This window comes from Ciconia boyciana, chromosome 16 (genome assembly GCF_034638445.1).
Source record: "Ciconia boyciana chromosome 16, ASM3463844v1, whole genome shotgun sequence".
Lineage (NCBI taxonomy): Eukaryota > Metazoa > Chordata > Aves > Ciconiiformes > Ciconiidae > Ciconia > Ciconia boyciana.
This window is the reverse complement of record NC_132949.1, coordinates 400893-418889: the sequence shown is the minus strand read 5'-3', so window position 1 is coordinate 418889 and position 17997 is coordinate 400893. Positions and strand designations below refer to the sequence as shown.

The window sequence follows — 17997 nt, the reverse complement described above, 5'->3', positions numbered from 1 at the left end:
CGTGCCTAAGTGTAAAGAGATGCACTTGAGGAGAAATTCTAGCAATGCTAAGTATAGTTTAAGTGCCATTAAAGCAGGGGAGGGAAGAAGATACGAGTGTATTAATAGTCTCAACATTTAAATCTTTGGTCCAGCGACAGCTCCTAGGATGCTGGCTCGCAGGAGGGCTGCCAGAGCCCAAGGGCATTGTGCTACCGGCATGCAGCGCCGGGCTGCACATGCCTGCGGTGAAATGAAGAGCCCAGAGCAAGTGCAAGGGCAAGATCCCTTCTGGAAAAAAAATAAAGAAATAAAAATGAGAGGCTTCTGCTCTCTGTGTTACTTCTCCTTAGGACTCGGTCAGGCCTGAAAAGGCAAGGCAAGCCCTGAGTCTTTATGGCCAGTGCTTAAGCCTAAAATGGAAAACACAGGGCTTCAGACACAAAATAGGAACGTTTTGGAAGTCTAGAAAAGGGAAGAACGAGGGCCCTGCTCCAGCAAGGCCGCAGGCGCACACGGGCCAGCACCAACAGTGCAGCGGGCACAGGCAGCCGAGGAACCAAGGGGGGGATCGGGCAGGGAACAGCCCCCCAGGACTCTCCCGGGCCTTCGCAGTGTTGCAGCGGGCATGGCACACCAGCACCGTCAGGAGCGGCCGGGCAGCGTCCTGCCAGGCACAACCGCTGCGGCAAACAGTGCAGAGATCGGTCCTGCGCCCGGCCGAGGCAGCTGCGGAGCAGGGGCTGTGGTGGGCAGCGTCACATGGAGGCAGACCCAAAAGGACACCAGCTTTTATTTACAACACTCCTCAAGTGACAGACAACAGAAAAAAAAAAAAGGGAACAGTATAGCTCAACGACTCAACAAAGGAAAGGTAATGGCAGCCACAACTCTCCCCGCATCCCTCCTGAAGCCCACTGGCACTGGGCAGGGCCCCCAGCAGCCCCCTCCCTGCCGGCTCGGAGCACAGGCAGGCAAGGGGCTGCTCCCACCGCTCCCCACGGTCTTCTGGGGCAGAGACACGGCCAGCACGGCTGCTCTGCTCAGACGGGTGAGGATGGCAGTCGCTCCCCCTCAGAGGCGATGATGCAGAAACCACCCGAGCCTTGCCAGGAGCGAGGGTCCCAAGAAAGCCCCCCCTGGGGCGAGTTACACGGCAGCCCCCACGCAGTGACATTTCTGCCAGCGCTGGAGGCCAGATCTCTTCCAAGGGTGCACGTCTGGAAAATGGTGTTAGTATTGAACAGCACGGCGCTGCTCAGGCAAGGATGCCAACGAGCTTCCTTCCGCACAGTCAGCACCAGCCGCCCCCCACTGCTGCTACCTCCCGCGGAGCTGCCAGAGCACTGAGGCCGGGGGGGCTGAACGCGGCCCAGCACCCCCCTCGGAGCACCTCTCGGGCGCCTGGGGCTGGGGCCGGTGCTGACACCCTGCCTCCATCTGCAGGGAGAGGGGAGCAGCTCCATCTCCAGCACCACAGGGATCCGGCCCAATCTAAGCACGAGGAAAATCCGGCCTGGGATACGGACCCACGAGCTCTGGCAGCACTGGAGTCCCAAGCACTAGCAGCCCAGGTACAAATGAAGCCCTCCCACAAGGGAGCACGGAACAGCCCGTGTGCCCTGCCCAGCAGGCAGCTGCACGAAGGGTGCTGAACTGGGGCTGCCTGTCTGTCCCACGGCACAAGGACAGAACCACCTCTCCTTCCTTCCCCCCCCGGCCCGCCCCAGCAGCTGTGGGTCCTTGGTGCACAGAAGGGAGCGGAGAACTAGCGCTGCCTCTACCGACAACACAGCCGCTCTGCTCTGCCCTGCCACGCACCAGAGCCCAGGGAGCCCATGTACTCAACGCGCCAGGGGCAGACAGGGAAGGAGAACGGGAGACCTGTGAGCCCAGCGTGAAGTGGGGAAGGACAGCTTGAGGCCAGAGAAAGCTACGAGTGGGGGGCTGGAATCCTTTGCAACAGGCTCTGGGCATCCTCAGTGAGCCCCTGAGCATCTTTGATTTCAGGTAGCTTCAGAGCCAGCCCCAAAGCTGACTGGCTCTCCCGCGGGCTTTTGGGAGTACAGACCAGAGGAGGAAATCAACACAAAATCTCAAATTAAATCTGCTTGAGGACCTTAGGAGACCAGCCGATCCACAGGGAGGACCCGCCTTAGGACTTCTTTGCATCCTGTGTGTTCCTCCTCTTCAGATCACCCAGGTCGACAGGTTTAAACGCTGCAGGGATGACAGGAGAGACTTTGGCGGCAGAGGCCGCATCGCAGCCCCCTCCCAGCCCGCGCAGGCTCCCTGGGGCTGGCCATCCCCGCCGGCAGGAGCCGCGGGGGGGGTGCCCCTCGCCCCCCTCACCTTTGAGGCTAGGGTTCGGCATCTTCTCCACGTACTCCTCGACCAGGCTGCGCTCGGAGCCCATCTGGCTGCGCAGGTCGCGCTCCACGCACTGCCAGGCTGCGGGGAGGCAGGGGTGAGGGGGCCGCTCGCCTCAGGTGGTGCCTGGCCACAGGCCCGGCCGCAGCCGGGGCCCCCCGAGCCCCGGGGCCCCGCGGCCTCCGCCCCCGCTCACCCTCGTAGATGAAGCGCACGTTCTCCTCGTGGGCCGGCGTGAAAATCTCGCTGCCGGCGCCGGGGGAGCGCGGGCCGCCGCTCCGCTTGCCGTTGTAGACCACGCGGGACACAGGGGAGCTGAAAGCGAAGCGCGGGGCTGAGCCGGGCCCGGGGCCGCGGCTGGGCCCGGGCCCGGGCGGGGCTCACCTGGCCATGGCGTCGTCGGTGCGGCGGCGGCTCGGCGCGGCGCGGCGCGGCTCGGCTGCGGGGAGAAAGGAGAGGGCGGCCAGGCCGGGGCTAGGCCGCGGGCCGCCCCCCGCCCGTCGCCATGGCAACGCGCGCCCCTCACCTAGGCCCGGCTCCCGCCTCCGCTCGCCCTCGGGCCGCGACGGAAGCACCGCAGCGCGCAGGCGCGGCCCCGCCCCCGCGTCAGCCCCGCCCCGCCCGCTCCCCGGGCCGCGACGTCACCGCCGCCCCGGCCCCGGCCCCGGCCCCGGCCCCGCGCAAGGAGCGAGGGAGGCGGCGTGCGAGATGCTTTATTGGAAAAGTACAAAGTGTTTCCCGAGACGCGGTACCGAGCGAGCCCCCGCCCGGCCGCCGGCCCAGGCCCGGCCCAGGCCCGGCTCCGACCCTCGGGCCCGGTGCAGCCCCGCCGCCCCGGCCCCTCGAGGCCGGCTCCTCGGCGCGCCCCGCCTCAGTCCATCGTGGTGGCTTGGAAGAGCTCCACCAGGTCCTTGTACTCGGGGTCGATGAGGTCCGAGGGCTTCTCCCCGGCGTCGGTGGTGGCCTCCAGGCTGGCCCCGAGGGAGATGAGGTACCTGCAGGGGAGAGGGAGCTGAGCCGGCGGGGCCCGCGGCCTGCCAGGCCGCCCTGCCAGCTCGCGGGGCTCCCCGGGCTCCGCCACCGCGACGCCCGGGCGCAGCGGCGGGGAGCGTTGAGGCCCGGGCAGTCCCGCGTGCACCGGGCGCCCTCCCGGGAGGAGAGGCCTGGAGCCCGGTCCAGCCCCGTGGCCGTCGGCTGTGGTTCTCGGGGCTCTGCGACACAGGGGCGTCCCGTCACAGCCCGGGCAAGGTGCTCCTCACCTGGCTATGTCAGCATAGCCGTCACTGCAGGCCATGTGCAGGGGCGTCCACCCATTCTCATCTTTCTGGTGGATGTCAGCGCCGTATTTAACCAGGAGCTTGACACAGTCCAGGTTTCCAGTAAGCACAGCTTCGTGGAGGGCTGCCATGCCTAGAGGGAAAGGATTAGTTAGCTCTGGACTGGGGGGGGGGAGTCTCCAAATGCTGAGCTTACAAGTGTGAGTTGTCCACAGCCCAGGAAAGAGGGGTGCCAGCAAACCCTCATTATCGGGGAGATGAGTTTGGGGAAAGAAACAAAGACTGAGGAAGCAAGACGAGCTGCCGCAGGTTTCTGTTCCCCTTCTACAGCATAAATACCCTCTCTGAGATGGCATAGCACCCACCTCCCCACTGGGACAGGCAGGACAGATTAAGGGAGGAGGAGCTGCCCCCCTCCTGCAGAGCTCCCAGCCAGCGGCCTGCCCCGAGACCCGGCCAGGACTCACATGGGGACACGAGAAGAGCGTCTCCGGGGTCCTGCTCTGTCCAAGTTTCGGAAGCTCCTTACAGAGCAAGGAATGAAGCAACCAGTAGACAGAGGGGGAAGCCGGGGTCATTTGAGACCCTGTCTCCATGGCCATGTGACAGCAAAAGCTGATGCCAAGCACAAGAAAGGGACAAATCTGGGCTCTGCACCAGCCAGTATGGATCAAAGCATTCCATGAACAGTCGCTAGTGAGGTTGGGTGGAAACATAACACAATGCCTTCCCCACGAACATAAATGCCACAAGTCCACAGATCCACGCATGCGAGAAAGAATAGCGTTTGTAAGAAATGGACAGAGCCAGAAACAAAATGCAGAGCCTTGTTTCTCCCCGCTCTTCCCCCAAGCCGGGGCAGAAGGCAGGAGCCCCCGCTGTCCTGTCCGGAGCTCCACAGACCAGCCTGTGCTCACTGCTCCTTTTCTAGGTCCCACCACGCTGCAGATGCACCATCGTGCCTTGATGGGACCCGGGGGTAAGCCTCCCCCCTTCCTGCAGCACATGCTGACCACGCTGTTGAGGGGAGATGTTGGGGCACAGTGCTCTCTTGGGCCCTGCTTGGCAATGTTGGGGGTGGTACCCCTCACTAGGGAGGAAAACAACTCAATTCCAACCCGTCGCCCTGCCGAAGGCGGCCCACATCCTAGCTTTGGCCACGCAGCTCTCTCCTCTCCCTCGCAGCCCCAGCCGAGCCGTGCTGCTGTGCAGATTCCACCTCTGCCAACCCCGGCAGCACTCACCAGAAGGGTAGATGGTGTCCAGCGTCACCTTCCTGGCACGTATGAATCTGCCCACCTGCTCCAGGTCCCCCTGCCTGATGTGGTCCTGAAAGACGACGTCGTTGGGGAAGCGCACAGTGCGCGAGGCTCTCAGTCTCCGGGCATACCGACTGTACCGGGGCATTGAGACTGGGTAATAGTCCTTCATGCTGATCACGGCCTTCAGGCACTGCAGAGGAAGAGGAGCAGCAGAGGCATGGGGGGCCGTAGGAGCGGCCGCAGTCGCTCAGTGCTCGGCCCTACCACTCGCTGGCCTCCTAGCACTGCTTTCTCCTCTTCTGCCTGTCAGGTCCCTCCTCGCTATGGAGGTGTGATGGCACCCGCACCGCTGCGCTCCCTCCGCGCCCGTGTCTGTGTCCCCGGTGGGTGCGAGTCCCCCTCGCCTGCAGGGAAGCAGCAGCCGCCGGGCTCTCCCTACACTCCCATGCCGCATGCAGGAGGTGGCGCTGGGCTCACGCCGGTCACCCGCAGGCCTTTGGCCCAGAACTGATGGTTCCCCAGGGGCATCGCGTTATATAGGCTCCCGTGGGCTATTTTGAGGACATGCAGCTCATGCTATTTGCCACGATACTTTGTAATCGAGCCGCCCGGGCCCGCAGCCTCCCACTTTTGGGCAGAAGTTGGTGTCTCATCTTACCACCCACCTGTTGATGTGCCCATCCAAGGGGTCAAACCTACTGTTGCTTTTACATGGATGGCTCTTCAGAGGAGCCCAAGGGCCTGAAAACAGAACTTCCCAGCAGCAAGACCTCACACACACACACACACACACACGCAGGCAGGCACACGTGCCAGGGAAAAGACACAAGCATGATCACCAAGCAAGGGGAACCAGCCGCTCATGTACCGACCAGCCAGCGCAATGCAGACGTGTCAGAGCTATGGTGCCAAATACATTCAGAGCTAAGTCACTCTCCTGTAGTTGCATCAGACGACTTGAAAGGAGCAGAATGAGCTGTGCTGCCCAGCACGACTGTGAGACAGCGTATAGCTAAGCATGGAGAACACCACCAGCACGTGGGATGTTATCAGTGCCCTTGCGAGGACAGAGGTGCTGATGGTGCTCCTGGTGCAGGCGCAGAACCAGAAGCCTACCATGCCAGTCCACAGCGTTCAGCGTCCTACTTCACAGAACCAGCGGCAATGCAAGAGCAGGCTTCTACAGAACAGCCTCAGAAGAATAGCTGAAGAATAGCACCACCACCAGACAAGTCCTGCATTTGTTACTCTCCAGCTGAGGCTGTCAAAGGCCCAAAATGGACCATTTACCACAGAGGAATATTTCAGATGCACCAAGGGTTCAAGTGACAACTGCTCCTCCATCCTTTTTCCCATCAAAGTTTGGTCATTTCAGATACACGAGCATGTGGTGCTCTGTTTCGTGCTGATGGGGATTGTCCAGGCAGGACAATTAACTCCCCTGCAGTGCATCAGGAAAAATCCCTGTCCCGTGTTAGGAGTCACAGAGATTTCATTCTGCCCCTTCTGCAGCAGACCCTCATCCTGAACCCCTGCCAGCAGTGAGGCTGACTGCTCCATCAGCCACGCACCTGAGAACCGTCTGCTGCACTTTTTCATCTTCTGGCAAACACATTGATCTTTTTGCTGAGCATCTCTGCTCAGCAGTACATCAGACAGAACACTCTGCAATAGGAGGCTGAACTATCTGCTGTGGAGACAGAACGCTTTTAGCCTGCTTTCTTGGAACAGCAATTAGTTGTGTACACAAGATGACTGATGGAGTCGGGCTCTGCCAAGAGCAGCCTTGGTGTATGAGAAAAGCCCCCCTCCTCAGAGCTGAGCAAGGCAGGTCTCAGACCATAAACAAAGAACCACTGCAGAGCTCAGCCTTGTTTACACTTTAACTGACTCCACAAATGGACCTTTTTGAGCCAAGTCCTAGCCAGCACCTTCCAGTGGAACTTCTTACTAGCAGTGCTCTGTTCCTCCCCACCCTGAAACACAAAGCAGCTTTCTTACTCAGAAGCAGCTACCACTAGCCACCCCTGACACCAGCCACTAGCACTGCCTGCTCTGTTGGGGTACGGCAATGGCAGCTGGGCTGCACTAAGAACAAGTCCCCTGCCTGCCTTCAGACACGCAAGGTCACAGCCCTGGAGGGAGGCATCTTCAAAGATCCTTCTCCTCATAACTGCGGGTAACAGTCACAAACACAACACAACCGACGACTGACAGAACAGGCAGTAGCAAACACTGTTCTCTGATCCCACAGTCAGCGATTGCCTGTCCAGCCCCAGCCCCGGTGCTGCTGCGCCAAAGGTTTGTGCGCACCACGCCAGGACTCAGCAGGGGCTCTGTTCCCACAGCAGGAGGCTGGAGCTGCTGCTGCAGACAAGTGGTGTACAACGCTTCTGTTCTACCACCCCAGCACACCCATGTTCAGTGACAGGCACCAGTGGCCTCCCGAGTTGCCCTCTAGCTTCACCATGCCCTCGCATGTGACATTTATAGCATATTTTCTTACAAAAATATTTTCATCAGTAAGTGACTGGTTTGGAAATAGCAATGTAGCTCACTGGATCATGTGAGCCTGACTAGGAGAGCTACAGGCAGCCCCCAGTTTCCCTGTAGGCAAATTCCTTGGTTAACTGCTCAAGAGCAATGAGGTCCTCTCGACCTCAGGCCAGCTGGCAAGCAGAGCCACCTATTCTCAGAGCCCAAGCCAATGTCCACTCACTGCTAATAGAGCTGTTAGCTGCCTGCACAAGCTGATTTAATCTGGACATGACATGGTCATCTTGAAGTTCTTTTCCTTTATAGATTATGCAATACAAATTTCTTCGGGTTAAGGTACCAGAAGCCACCTGCAAAACCAGAAGCATTCAGAAAGTGTAGTTTCTCTCAAAAAAGTGGTATTTAGTGCAAGTTTGAGAAAACTGACAAGTGCACACCATTTTGACACAGTCCCTTGAGAATCGCCCTAGAACTCTGATCCTCTTTCAGGTCAGGTTCAAATATATTCATTCTATATTCTGATAAAGACAGACAGAGTAGTATTAAAATCTCAACTTTATTTGGCCAACAAATTCAGTTCCAATGTTATTGTAGCGGAATGCTAAGAACCAGCCTGATGCAGCTCAGGCCTTTGAGGCACTCCCCTGTTCAAGTTCCTCCCCAAAACCCAGTAATTGCAAATGTCCTGTTTGATCTGTTTTATCAGGCCCTCCCACACCACCCACCTGGTCAACCCATTCAAAATAATGCATGGAAAGTGATTGCAAAACAGTCTTGCATTTGATCAAAAGGATGGCAACACAGCTAGCTCTTGTCTAAGCTGGTGAGCCAGCGATCACCTCCACCCTCAGAGCCTGCCACAGCCAGTGCACACAGTATTCCACCCTTCCAGGTGTTTGGAATAGTCATCTCCAAGTGTCTTAAAGCAGAGGGGAAAGGAAACATCTGGCCAGCATGAAGAGAAGCAAGAGAAGCACCTTCATATACACCTTTCACACCAGGATGATGCCATCAGCCTACTGCCTCTTCCCCTATGTATACTGAAGGCTGACTCCAGGGAAGAACAGCTGAGACCATTAAGGACCCTGCCAGGTGCAGAAATCAACTATGAGCTTCAGTTTTAAAAGAAAAAAGGAAGAAAGCTTTCTTGGAAGATGTTAGTGGCAAGGCTCCAGAATGTTGGGCCACTGAACTCATGCTACCATTTCACAATCTGCTTCTACCCAGAAGAACAGAATACTTCAAACAAAAGCTGTGTACAAAAAAAGTACATCACAATAAAAAAATGAGCCCAGCTGGCTGGGCTGGCTACCTAGTGACAGATCCCTTCTCAAAAGCAAAAAGAAAGAAAAGATAGTCAAGTGTACAGACAAGTGAGGGTAAAGTGTTACTTTAAAAGCCAATCCCTGGATTTCCAGTCATTCGCCTTCTGCTTTAAATCTTAATGGGTTTCTGACTCCCTGGGCTGCATAACAGCAGCCAATTTAGTGTCTGATTTTTTGGGTGACGTAGATCAGTCTTCTCTTTACAATTCATCCTTTTGGATTTTCTGCTCATCATCATCACCTTCCTCAAGGTCTGTTTCTTCATCTGTCTCCAGGTCCTCCAGATCCTGTATAGGTTAAAGACAGCTGCTGGTTTCTGGCACATTAGGCAGATCCAAAACCAAGCACAGAACAGCATCTCTAACCTGTTCACTATTCTCTGCTGCCGTGTTAACAAAACATCCAGAGACTTCTACCAAGAGCTCTGAATTTGGGACATCAAGGATTAGAAACCCATGGAAGCTGGTACCTGCACCTGTAACACCCTCCACCCTGGCAGGTGAGGAGCTTCCAACTAGATATACTGCATCTGTAATGTTCACCATACTGCTCAAGTCCCAGGTGCTGAGCAGGAGTTCAATAAAGAACAAGCCCTCCAAGTACTCCAGCAGTTTGCACAACAACCAGAGACAGCTTGTGCAAATTTAGAGGTTATAATATCAACAGTTCCCATGCATTTGTGTTTAAGCCTCCCAAGAACATTTATTTCACACCCAACTGAAGTGTTCTCAATAACAGGAGTCCATTACAGGCCAATGGCCAGCCAGGCTGCAACTGAACAGGTCACATTTTTATGATGCAGGCACTTTTGTTCCCCCACAATATCCTTTCCTGCCACACAACAACCCAGGATCTTATTTAGGAGCGAGGATTCAAGCACAGCACCAGATCCGACTCATGCTCCATGTTCTGAAGGCCTAGAGTACTCATTAATATTACTCACATCATCAGCTGCTGCCCCATCCTGACCTCCGCTCTCCAAGAATTTTTTGAAGCCTTCTAGTGTCCTCTCCCCATTATAGTCAATTACCTACACAGGAAAAAATATCAAGATAATGGTTATGGGCACCTACAGAACCACACCCCTGGAGAGGAGAATTCTTTCTGAGCAACAGTTAACATGCCAAGCAAGAGGGAATTTAAAAATTCACCTTCACCCATACGAGACGAAGGAAAACAGCTCAGCCACTAGACTTCAGAGATCACTGCGAGGAAAGAATAGCCTGCAGATGAGCACACTGTCCTCCGCTATGCTCCTTTTCCCCATTCCCACTTCCCACCCCCACCAAACTTTCCTACAGCCCAGCCCCCCACAAAGGGTCTCCAATGTCCTGTAGACTCAGTGTGTTCCATCCCTACCAAATGGAGAGCCCTCCCAAAGGCCTTGTCCAAAACAGAAGTCAAGCAGGCAACTAAGCATTAGTGCTCCCTCATTATGCCATCTGTATAAGGGCCAGCTGCCTTCTTACATTTCTGCCAGAGCCTGCAGGGAAGAACTTGAGTGTGGGGAAGCTGTGGATTTTCACTGCCTCTACTTCATTAGCTGTAGAATCCATCTTGGCAATGACAATGTTCTCATGGTCCCTGTAGGTCTCTCCCAGCTTGTCCCAGATAGGAGCCAGCTGCTTACAATGACCACACCAGGGGGCATCTGTTAATTAGAAAAACACAGCTAGCACCACCAACCTAACAAGTTACCACCACCACTCCCCCTCAGCCCCCATGCCAGAGTTCACACACATCTTTTCAACCAAGGCACTCCCTTTGTGGCTTAGATTCTCTAAGATGCCTTCTCCCTAATCCTGGTCATGCAGTGTTTTGGCACTCCTTTCATACCAGTTACTTAGAATCAGCTGTTGAAAGATACTTACAGAACTCTACAAAGACATTCTTATTCTCATCAAAAGCAATTTCTTCAAAGTTCTTCCCAACTAGAACTTTGACAGGCTGCTTGTCCCAGTCTTCAGGAAGATCTTGACTCATCAGGTGGGGCTGGAATAAGAAGTGAAATTTGAGATATGATTTGCTACACAGCTGCTTGGAATGTACATGCAATCACATCCTGGAAAACCCAAGATTAACCACCCCCCTCAGTGCCTCCATCATAGGCTGTGAGCAATCAGATGAATCAGTCACTTCTTCTGCTTACAGAAAGTCTTCTTCCCACCCTGAGCAAGTGGGAATAACAGGTGCTCTTGTGCAGAGAGAACTGCAACTGAGCTCTGTAGGAAGGAAACATTGCTGACAGCATCATTCCCGCAGGACTGAGTTTAGCTAAACAGTCACTACTGGAGTAAGTTGCATACAGCTACCTCCAGCAGATCAGAGCTGAAAGCTCTTTAAACTGTGCCACACAAGTTCACACCTTCCACAGATGGCTGGCAGAAAGAGCAACTGTAAACAGCACAGTTACCCTAAGCAGCAGAAAGAGCAGGCTCTGATCCTACCCAGGTGCCAGTACAGAGCTTGCTTTCCTACAGTTTTCATGCCCCAGTAGTTTTGCCTTTCATTTCTCAGCACAGCCCGCGAGATATTCTGTACATTAGTTGGAAGGATTTCCTCCAGATGACTCACACAACTCCTCACAGGGAGCATTTTTTTTATGCTTGCTTAGCCAGTAGGTTTACCACCAGTAGCATTTATCTCCATTACCTTGATCTTGCCCTCCAGGAACTTATTACAGAACTCTTTGATCTTGTCTGCTGTGAGGTCATCTGATTCAGGTTTGTATTTGGTCATTTCTTCCTCCAGCGTGATCAGACGTACAGCTGGACATTCTTCTTTCTTTAGGCCAAAAAACTCTAAAATCCTCTGGTTGTCACTGTGGTCACTGTCTATGAAGATGAACAGGATCTTTGGAGGAAAAAGTCAAAGGCAGTATGGTGAAGACAAGTACCTCTTGGCTACTGATGCCTTACACACACTTGCATGGGTAGTAGCTGAACTGGCCCCTCTTCCTTCTCCAAGCCTGTTAGAGGGCACCCTGTCAGACCACAAATGCTGGAGCCGCAACAGTTCAAGCAGCATGTGCACAGACCTGGCACTGATGTTGATTAAGGCAGAGTCAGATTTACATCCGCAAGAAGGAAAGTCAGGAGTTAACTGCTATTCCTTCAACAGTTGTGCAAGTCTGTGTAAGCCAGTAAGTGACTCAGTCACCTATTATCAAGAGACACAGGTAGAGAGAGCTAGCTTTGAGTCCTCCTCCACAGCTGTTAAGTGGGTATAGACAGACAGTGCTACACTTCTCTGCAGGAGGTGGTCACTTAATTCATAATCCAAGAAATCCATCTCACCTTCCCTTTGAAGTTTCCAGCTGCACTCTTGAAGTTGTCCAGTTTCTCTTGATAGTCAGACACACTTTTTGGTAGGAACAGCAGAATATGAGTCTTGATCTCTCCTCCAAAGATTTTAGGAGCAGTCTGAGGAGTAGAAAATAAAATTTATTTCTGGAAGAGAGGTAAGTCAGTGTCAAGACCAGCTTGGCTCTGCTATTCTGACTAAACCACAGGAGCCTCCAATACTACAGGACTGCTCTGAACAGCAAGCTTATCCCTCCTTTCCCATGTGTTCTTCAGACTTCTCCATAACCCCAAGCTAGCATCAGCTCCAAGATAAAACATGACCACACAACCTACAATTTAAGCTTTGTTATATTCATACAGTAACTATGGGAAGAGGCCTTACCAAGTATCTAAAGACCCACCTGTTCAGTGAACTCTATGACCAGAGGCAATGCATTAGACTTGATGAAGTTCAGTAAATTATCTTTTGTGAGATCCCCTTCAAAGTTGTTACGGCCTTCATCAAACTGCAAAACACAGATATTCTTGCATTACAACACGTCCATATCTCATACAAATCTCAAGAAATAAGATGCGTTCACACCAGAGTCACTGCCCCAATGGATCTCAGCTGCACTTGTTCAGAGCAAACTTCTGTCTCTCAACAAGGTCACCACATGTTTGCATAAAGTCTGGATCAAGGTGTTCACCTTCCTGGCAAGCAAAGCCGTAAGTCACCCCCCAGCACCCTAGCAGCAAAAGGTGAGCAACAACAAGACAGTCAGCTTAGATCTTGGCATTGTTCTGCACAATCATGAAACGATTTGTGAAACAGGTCACCAAGAAGGACTTTTAACAGCTTTGTGGAAGGCAGACCAGTCAGAAGCTACCAGAGCACAGGCAGCTTTCTGCTCTGCAGGAATTAGCAACATCAGAGCAGATGCACACACTTTACCAGACAGCACTATGAAAGAAGTCTGACAGCAAAGCCCACTAGGCACTGCAAGTAAGTAGTAATTTACTCAGCTCTGCAGGCTTGTTTCAGTCTCTATTGTTAGAGACGACAGCACATGTTTAACACACACATCACACTAGAGGTGCCAGATCCCTTTTTATATTAGGACATCACCTGTATCCCTGACCAGGATTCTCAGAACCCTCTCTGGCAGCCCGAAAAGGGAACAGCTGTAGGGGACCGTCAAGGTTAAAGAGAGGATGTGCAGGATAACACAGCAGTCCCATGGCAGGGCAATGCTCGAGTTACTGGCAGAAGCAAGAGAGTGGACTCGGATAACCTTCTGTTAGAGGAAGCATACCAGTCTCAGCTGAAAAGCTGAGCAAAACACTTAGCATTGAAAGTTAACCCCTTTGCCAATACTTTAAAGAGTACTGAACATCGCCTTAGTGCCTTCAGAACAGTTGTTCGAGGGTCTTTGCAAGTCTGGACAACTCACACAAAGAATAAGATGAGTGAGTAGCCAACAGGCCCTCTCAGTTTAGACCCAACTAACTGCAGGAAGCTGAGCCAAAGTCCAAAAACATAACTGTTGGTAAAATAAACCATCTGTTTCTTATGCCCTGGTATGTGCTTAGCACTGGTGCTCCTTTTCACCTTGGTTTGGGGTGGACGTATTTGAGAGCTCTCATGGCACTACCATGACACCACACCAAAACAGGAACAAGGAGGCAACGTTCACAGGCTGAAAGCCATCTCACCTTCGTCCTTCCACGTAGAGCAGAGCACTTCTGCAGCATCCCAGCCCTCCAGTGCCTCATGAAGGGCCTTCCAGACCAAGGTTCCTCCCACTCCTAACATACCTGACAGAGGAGCTGCCAGGTGCAGACCTGCTTTTCATTCCAGATGTACCCAAGTTGACTACACTTACAGAAAACAGCCTGAAAATTCCTTTACTGTTAAAGACTGGTCCTGCCATTGCCAGTTCTTCAGAAGCAGAGGAAACCATTAACAGAGCTCACAGGACTTAAGGATAGTACAGAGGATAGTACATCAAATCAACACAAGTTCATTCAAGAGCTCTAAACATGAGAAAACATACAGGTAACTAAATAAAACCCAGGGTAATAACTTGTCAGTGCTGGAAGCCCTAGCTGTAACCTCACCACTTCAAAGCAATCTCATATGTTGCCCTGCTTGGAGCCCAATGCTGGTACTCCCCGCAGCCCCAAAGAGATGGTCAATTTTAGAGGAGCATTTCTATTTGGACTTCCGTGTTTGCCAAAGGACACGAACAAAAGTTGAAAAAACCCCTAAAACAGCTATTTCAGCCTAGCATTAGCCATGAATAGAGCATACAGAAAGATCACATACAGAAAGCCATATCTGTGAGAAGAGCAAGATACAGGTAGTAAGTCAGCCAAGAACAAAATACTGCTCCCTTCACCTACCCCAACTTTTCTAGTTGCAAAACCCTAGCATTTTGAACTCGTTAGCCAGATAATTTACTTGCACCCTCAGCCATGCTGATCTGAGGGACCTCTGACTGAGAAGTCTACAAGCTTTTAGCACCATAAAAATAACTACAATATCAGACATGTAGTAGAATAAAATATGCTATTTTAGCTGAACAAAGAAAAAATGAAATAAGAATTCATTCAACTCTTTAGCCTGTCTTAGGTCAAACTGGTCAGACCGATGACTGATTAGATCATAGATCTAGTAAGTCTGAACCCAAAGCAGCTTTCTGTCCTGCCTCACCACACCCACGTGTGCAGTACCACCAAGTCTAAGGAACCTCTACTTGTCTTCTCAAACCTAGAATTTCATCCCAGTGACTTGGATTTTAATAGTAAAAGGCATCAGTAAGTTTATTTCTGATTCTGTAGATGGCCAGCATCCCTCTCAACATAATCCAACTGCCCCAGCCTAGCCAGCTGGAACTGCAAATCCTCTTAGGAACTTTGCTGGAATCACTACACCACAGAACCCACAGAAGCATAAGAGACAGAACAACTCTTGGACACAGCTGTCAACTGACTGCAGAGGTCAATACTGAATATGTTTAAAAGCAACTTTGCTAAGCCACAGCAAACACAGAGCATCAAGAACTCTGCTACCATTCTGTTTAAGACCTTCGAAGTTTGGGGAGGGGCACGGGGGGCCTCACTAGTTACAGCCATGAATATTTTGAAGATTGTGCTGACCATTACTGCACTGCAGCCAGATGTCTGAGAAACAGGGAAGTGAGTGAAGCAACAGCTCGGACCCAAAGCCCAGCAGATTCAGGAGGGCAGCACTGGGCCGGGAGACTGACGAGGCTGCCCCTCTGCCAACTGCAGGCCCCTCTGCTGCTGGCTGTGCCCTGCAAAGGGACCCAGGGCTCCACCACCCTGCAAAGGGGCTGCGGGCTCTGCTCTTCTGCCCCACAGGCTCTGAGGCATGGAAACAGCCAGATTGACAGCACAGGATCTTTTGTTCTTTTGCCCAGGGCTGCCCTTATTTGAATCTGACTAATTAGAGAAAAGGTAGGAAGAGGCAGAAGACTCAAGTGTGGTGCTCATGCTTCACATCAACCAGTACCTTCTTGAAGAGGACCACACCATCCTTGCTAAGCTGGTACTTGGTGAAGACATCGGCACTGGAGGAAATCCCAAAAGGAATGTCATCCACAGCTTCTGCTGCCACCAAGAACTCCTTTGCAGCCTCTGACGTCAAATCCTGGAGGATAAAGAAAGGTGTCTCACATGGGACACATCAAACTGAAGCATAAACATCCCAGGGCTTACCAGCCAGAGAACTGGAAGATCAAGTAAGGCAGGACAGCAAGTGTTTCACAACTTACGGAGAGCCTTCCCCAGCTGTCAGGTCCCCGTGGGGCAGAAAGCAGGGAAGGCTCTAGGCATACACAAGAGCTTCTCAAACAGAAGCACAAACTCTACCTTAAAGAAACCAATCACAACCACTTCACTGGAATCCACTAACGTCTCTGCTGCAGCAGCATCTGTCAGGGTAGCTGCAGCCGGGCCAGTGCGTTTCTTCAGCCAGCTGACAATATCATCTGCTTCTCTGCCAGCTACAACAGAAAGATAAGAACACTGATTCACTTTTCCCCTCGACTAAGTTTAAGAACACAAAACCCCTAAGCTTTGAGATAGACTGTTCAGTAGCTGGCCAAGAGGTCAGGAATAATCGAGATATTGTTTACGCAACTCTTTTCCTTTCAATCCTAGTGTAATTAAGCTAATCCCTAATTGTTAAGTCAAGGTACAAGGGGCTCCCAGGAACCCATTCTTCTCTTCCTTCTAGCCCAAGCACATTCTTAAACTTTGACCAGCAACACAGTACTTCTCTGAGCTGCTGGTATTTTTCACACAAATTAAAGTATCATGCACTTTTCTTTTCAAAATCAGCAGTCTGGATGTTACCCTCAGCATCCAGCACAATGTGGCTTGGTTTAGCTGAATTCTGCTCGTCTCTGTCTTCCTCGCACCTCTGCCTTACATCTTGCCTTTGCCCCTTTACCCAGCCGCCCAAGCATTTTTTCAATTCTGGGTGCTATGTTGCTCAAATAAAGTCAAGCCAAGCAACAAGTCAAGCCTGGATTGCTTTGCTTTCCTACACAAAACCAACACCATCTGCTTTAGCTCAGATGAGGGATTTCCCCAGCTTTAGGTGAGAAAGCCTGTTAAAGGCAGACTCACTCCTCAACACCCACCCAGAGCCCTCCCGCTCCCCCCCCCCCACACTCCGCTCCCTAGGCTGCTGTCACAGTGGACCTTGTCCAGCTGCACCAGCAGACGCAGGAGCACGGGACCAGGTGCAAGGACCCACCGCCACGTCGCTGCCCTCTGCACCCGGGCAGCAGAGCCAGACAACCCAGCTCACCTGTGTACTCCTTGGGAGCGGCCTTGTCACCGTTCCTGAAGAACTTGATGGTGGGGTAGCCGCGCACACCAAACTGCTGCGCCAGCTCCGACTCCTCCGTGGCGTCCACCTTGGCCAGCCGGATCTCCGAGCCCTCGGCCTTCAGCTTCGCCGCTGCCTTCGCGTACTCGGGCGCCAGCGCTTTGCAGTGCCCGCACCATGGGGCGTCTGCGGGACGGGGCGTCAGCGCCGGCCGGAGCCCCCCGCTCCCGCCCGCGCTCAGGGAGCCCCGTGCGGGGGCACGGGGCAGGGCAGAACCCCCGCCCCGGCAGCCCCGCCCGGCGCCGCGGCGGCCTCCCGGCCGAGCCCCCCCCCCCCCCCGGCCGGGGGAGCCCGGTCCCTCAGCGCCGCCTCTCCCCCTCCCCCAGCCCCTCGGTCCCCCCAGCCCCACCCTCGGCCCCCGGGGCCGCCGCCCGCCCCGCCCCTCCCGGCCCGGCGCGGCCCTGCCCCGGCCCCAGCCCCGCCGCGCTCACAGAACTCGACGAGCAGGTAGCGGTGCGCCGCCAGCGCCTGCTCGAAGGAGGCGGCGCGCAGCACCAGGACGCCGTCCTCCTCCTCCGGGGCCGCGGCGGAGTCGCCGGCGCGGGCGGGCGGCGGCAGCAGCAGGAGGCAGAGCAGCGCCACGATCGCGCGGAGCCCCGCCATGGCGCTGATGGCGGCGGGTCGGGACGGGCCGGGCCGGGCGTGCGGCCGCGGCGCCGCCTCCGCTTATAAACCCGCCTCCCCCGGCCGCCGCCGCGCCCCATTGGCCGCGCCGTGCCGCGCCGCCGCCGCCCGCCATTGGCCCGGGCCGCCGCCCGGGCCGCCGCGCGGCTTCTATTCGCCGGCGGGCTGGGCACGCCCCCCGCCCGCCGCCGCGGGTTGGCCGCTGGCCTCGCTCCCCTCCCGCGGGCCGCCATTGGCCCCTTTCCCCGCTGCTTCGGCCGCGATTGGTCAGCGCCGCCGCCTCGCGCGGCCGCCTGCCCTCGAACGTGGCACTCGGGCGGCCCGTACGGGCGGGCACTGCGCGTGCGCGCGGCGAGGCGCGCGTGGTGGATCCTGACTGGGCCGCGGCCGCCGCCCTTTGACCCGGCCCGGAAGGGAAAGGCGCCTCCTGGCGCCGCCGGCGGAGAGGCCGCGGGG

General features: G+C 54.5%; 3 protein-coding genes across 4 annotated transcripts; all 3 read right to left on the bottom strand.

Annotated features, from left to right (window-relative positions):
• Positions 1–754: 754 nt before the first annotated feature.
• MCRIP1 (MAPK regulated corepressor interacting protein 1) lies at positions 755–2949 on the bottom strand. Of its 2 annotated transcripts, none has more exons than XM_072881204.1 (5): positions 2876–2949; positions 2734–2788; positions 2546–2664; positions 2332–2430; positions 755–2220 (listed from the first exon to the last, which is right to left on the bottom strand). In XM_072881204.1, exons 2-5 carry the CDS (start codon positions 2739–2741, stop codon positions 2135–2137), a joined length of 312 nt encoding a protein of 103 aa, XP_072737305.1. In that variant the 5' UTR covers positions 2742–2788; positions 2876–2949; the 3' UTR covers positions 755–2134. The 2 variants fall into 2 exon arrangements, with proteins under 2 accessions (XP_072737305.1, XP_072737306.1); XM_072881205.1 differs by having other exon boundaries at positions 755–2199.
• A 150-nt stretch (positions 2950–3099) lies between these two features.
• On the bottom strand, positions 3100–5084 carry PPP1R27 (protein phosphatase 1 regulatory subunit 27). Its single transcript, XM_072881364.1, has 3 exons — positions 4871–5084; positions 3609–3759; positions 3100–3344 (listed from the first exon to the last, which is right to left on the bottom strand). The coding sequence occupies exons 1-3, from the start codon at positions 5055–5057 to the stop codon at positions 3221–3223; spliced, it is 462 nt and encodes a 153-aa protein (XP_072737465.1). The 5' UTR covers positions 5058–5084; the 3' UTR covers positions 3100–3220.
• Positions 5085–7921: 2837 nt separating this feature from the next.
• Positions 7922–17577, bottom strand: P4HB (prolyl 4-hydroxylase subunit beta). The gene is made up of 11 exons (XM_072881076.1): positions 17349–17577; positions 16837–17043; positions 15891–16024; positions 15532–15669; positions 12416–12520; positions 12006–12131; positions 11362–11562; positions 10581–10701; positions 10179–10360; positions 9653–9739; positions 7922–8996 (listed from the first exon to the last, which is right to left on the bottom strand). The coding sequence occupies exons 1-11, from the start codon at positions 17518–17520 to the stop codon at positions 8910–8912; spliced, it is 1560 nt and encodes a 519-aa protein (XP_072737177.1). The 5' UTR covers positions 17521–17577; the 3' UTR covers positions 7922–8909.
• Between the last annotated feature and the right edge of the window lie 420 nt (positions 17578–17997).